The sequence below is a fragment of the Morus notabilis genome, unplaced genomic scaffold (assembly GCF_000414095.1).
Source record: "Morus notabilis unplaced genomic scaffold, ASM41409v2 Scaffold1229, whole genome shotgun sequence".
Taxonomy (NCBI): domain Eukaryota; kingdom Viridiplantae; phylum Streptophyta; class Magnoliopsida; order Rosales; family Moraceae; genus Morus; species Morus notabilis.
Genome location: NW_010362337.1, coordinates 181,891 through 185,858, shown reverse-complemented (window position 1 = coordinate 185,858; position 3,968 = coordinate 181,891). Strand labels below are relative to the sequence as shown.

The following is a 3,968-nucleotide window of genomic DNA, read 5'->3' as shown; positions in this document are numbered from 1 at the left end:
TAGGGAAGATATCTGGCAGATAATAACGAAGGTGGTTGAGTTGAATGGTAAATCTAGGGTCATTGGTATTTTGCTTTAGTGTTGCCTTGTACTTGTTGAATAACCAATCAAAACTGTCAGTGCTCTGAATCTGGATTGTGGCTTTGCCGGGAGGGTTCAATAGGAACCACATTGAGATTGCTGGAAAATTGAGCGAATCAGTCACCACATGGAAAATGATTTTCTCCGGTTCCTGCAAAGTGTCACGTCAAAACAAAGATCAAATTTTCCTGCATTTATTTCATACCAAGGTACGGCATGGCCGACTAGAGTCAGTCATTTCAAGTAGTCGCAGCAACAGTTGTGATTCAGATTAGAAGGAAAACTTGAATAGCACAATGGAAAAAATAATGGGAATTATGAAAATCACCACTGCTGTGGAAACTGCGGAGCTGACAACTACGGCAGACGCCAGGATATTGTCCGAGAAGACAACATAATGATACAGCTCTGGATCATACAAATTTTGTAACTTTTGTTCATTGGGAAGCCGCTTCTCATTGGGCTCCAGGGTGAAGTATTTTGAAGTGAGTCGCATGGAGAGACAGTGGAGCTCTTTCGGGGTGGTCCTTGCAGCAAGATGAACAAGATAAGTAGCTTGCTTCTTTTGAGATCGAACTTGCGCTTCAGCAGTGTGAGCCATAGCACGGAGCTTAGCAGCCATAGAAGAACAGTCGGGGTACACCTGGCTGGCTTTGAACAATGAAGACTCCATGTGTCTCATCTTCTGTAAAGCACTGCAATTTCACAGGTTTTAGATTAAAACAAATTATGGATGCTTGTTCCTAAATTATGACAGGACATGGTTTTCTTGTATAAACTCGCTCGCTCACTGATACATAATGAAGCTTGCATCTTTTTGATCTATGGATAATAATTTGTTTTCAAGAAGTCTGGAAATAAGTACAAAGTAAATGATAAAAGAAGTTTATACCTCCTCGACAAATCTGAATCTTTTGTATGCTCACCAACTGCTCGTTCCACCTCTTTAATTCGTAGTCTCAACTCCTTCACTAAGTGCGAGTTACTACCTGGTGGTGCAAAACTCAAATATGCTTTGCCTCTTATCAGTTGATCTTTCATCTCTCTTATCTTCTCATCTGTCACTCTTTGCGACTGAGGACGTACATTTCTATCGTGTCGGTTTTGCACGTCTAGAGTCTCTTTATTCTTTTCTAGTGAAACCTTATGCAACTGAGAGAGTACACTCTGATCATCTTTGACTGTCAGAATAAATTGTTCCTGCACCCAACACCATAAATGTTGATAAGTAGATTGAAGTGGGTAGGGTAAGTTTCTTCATTTGCATAATAGTATGGATGCTAGCCTTCCTTAAAACCACACTGAATTATATATACATCAAAGCCGTGATCATGACCCAAAAGGAAAAAAAAAAAACCCACAATCTTTGAAATCACTCGTTTTTCTGGGTGCATATCATGATCTTTTACCTTTTTCCTGTAAACGTGAAAGCAAATCAGAGAAGTGATATGAATTGGTGGCAGATCGTTGAGTGCCTATCAGGAATATAGACTGCAAGAACCCCAGTATTCTTACTTTTTCCACTCACAGTGGCTAAAAACTTCTAGTTAAATGGCTTTTGATTACTTTATATTTGCTATTGTCAATTACCCTAACTTTGTGATTTTAGATTAATATTTGATTATTTTCTACGCATCTACTAAATACTAGGGTTTAAGACCGTGATGATAGCCCACTTACGTTCTTCAACAACAAAATTTTCAGGATGCCCTTTTGATTTCTCTCCAAATAAAGGAAGTTGACAACAAAAAAATAGCAAATCAAATAACCAAATAAGGCCAACTAATTTCAAAGAGGCTTAACTTGCACTCTGAAATTACAGAGCACAAATCTCCAGTTGAGAAATCTGAGCCTTGTTTGAAATTCTCGCATCCTGAATAAGTCTGTTTAGCACTAAATATATAAAATCTAAATGCAAACCTTTTCTCTTGATATGGGCACTGTTTCTTTCTGCTGAAATAGCTCATCTCCTGCTTCACTCTCATGATTTGTCCCTCTTCCTGATATATGAATAAAGCAGACTCAAGAGTCACCAAAATGATAAAGTGCCAAAGTATAAAAGAAAAAAACAAAACAAAACAAAACATGTGCACCTGGCTGTACGAACCATTTCCACTACTTTCCAAACCATTTGTCCTCTCTCCAATTCCAGAAATCTTCGAATCACGAATCTCTCCGGATGAATTAGAACTAATTGCAGAATTCAGATCCCTATCTTTAAAAACAATTAGCCGTGGCTCTTTCAAGCCTTCGCCTGTTTCCTGAATCAAAAAGCATATCAATTATCAAGTTTCAATTGCGTAAAATTTAGAACAAAGAAAGAAATAATGTTGAAAAACAGCCAGTAACTATTTAGAAAAGAACCTGTTGAATAGCTTCAAGTCTTAAATCATCTCTCCTATATTTCTGCACCAAATAAGTTACACTTAGAAATCTCCACTAGTTATAAAGAGGGGGGGGGGGGGAATGGAGGAATAATAGAAATGAAAAGACATCAACTATTAAATAAATATACACTCTTTTCACCTTGCTAAAAGACTAAAACTGAAAAACCTTAAATTGCGATAAGTCGATATCAATATAGCAAATAGCCAAATACAACAAGTTTTCCACGTTCAAACAGAGACATAAATTTGCCGCCCACTAAAAACAACAGTTGGAGATTCGAAAATTTAATTTTCCACTTTCGATCAATCCTCAACCGAATAGACTATAATCTCAGCAAAAAAAAAAAAAAAAAAAAGAAGAAGAACAAGAAGTATAAGCATTAAAATGATAAAACAGAGATCCGAAGAGCAAGATTCATACGATCGTCGATAAATCCTCTACAAACTCTTTCCGACCTGAATAAAAAAAAAAGTGAAAAATGCACAAATCAATATATCAATACATATATACACATAAAAAAAAGTACGAAATCAATACATAATCAAATGCGCAAATGTGGATATGATATTGACAAAACATACCAATGGAACTGAGATTCTTAAGCTTATGTGAGACGAAAACTATTGGAGCTAAAACAGAGAGAGAAAGAAGAGAGAGGATCAGGATCCTCTGGCATCGTCTAAACTGCTTCATCAATGAATGAATGTCAACTGCAAACGAGAATCGCACTCGCTCGACGTTCTCCTGGCGTGGACGAGAAACTCAAAACACATCTCACGGACTTGTCAGATCAAAGCGAATTCTATGCTTCGATTACAAGCAACCGAAAAGGAGGAAAAAAAGATAGGGTTTCAGATATTCCCGTTCGTACTTCGCGTTTTCAGAGAAGGAGAGAGAAAGAAAAGAGAGAGATAGGGATCGGCTCATCGGCCATGTTCTGTGTGTAAGAGGGAGGTGGTTTTTCTCGCTCTTTGTTTTTTCTGTTCTTTTCTTTTTTTAGTGAGCGAATTTAATGGCTTTTTTTTAATTGGATTTATATACTTTTGGGGTTTGCCTTGATATTTGGGACCCCGAGATGCCATAGGGACACGGTGGCGGGACACGGATGCTGAAGTGAGATGATAGTCGTCCTTTGATGATTGATAATCACTAGGCAGATCATCATTTTTGGGGCCCACCTATCAGACTTAAACACGTTTCCGCATGTCATCATCCCTCTTTATTTTCTCTCTTTTTTAAAAAAAAAAAAAATCATGCTGAGTAATGATATTTTTCTTCTTTTTTTCTTGTGAGAAATTAATAAAATATTTTCGTAAACCAAACTCAACCATACCTCGTAAAGTTTGTAACTAACTCATAAATTGATCTGCTATTAAAGAAATAGTAGAAAATAGACCGATGGTTTAAAAAAGTATAGAGATCAATTTTTAGTTATAAAATTAAAGTCTCATTCATTTTATCGATTTTTGTTTTCAGTTTTAGATTTCTACAGTAAAAAA

General features: G+C 36.7%; 1 protein-coding gene across 1 annotated transcript; it reads right to left on the bottom strand.

The window, feature by feature from the left end:
• Positions 1-4: 4 nt before the first annotated feature.
• Positions 5-3,431, bottom strand: LOC21410910 (probable galacturonosyltransferase 6; the record flags this gene model as incomplete). Its single annotated transcript, XM_024167973.1, has 8 exons — positions 3,051-3,431; positions 2,890-2,924; positions 2,446-2,487; positions 2,189-2,342; positions 2,002-2,081; positions 974-1,281; positions 410-776; positions 5-232 (listed from the first exon to the last, which is right to left on the bottom strand). Coding segments are annotated over exons 1-8 (1,326 nt in total), but the record flags the coding sequence as incomplete, so codon positions are not given.
• Positions 3,432-3,968: the final 537 nt, after the last annotated feature.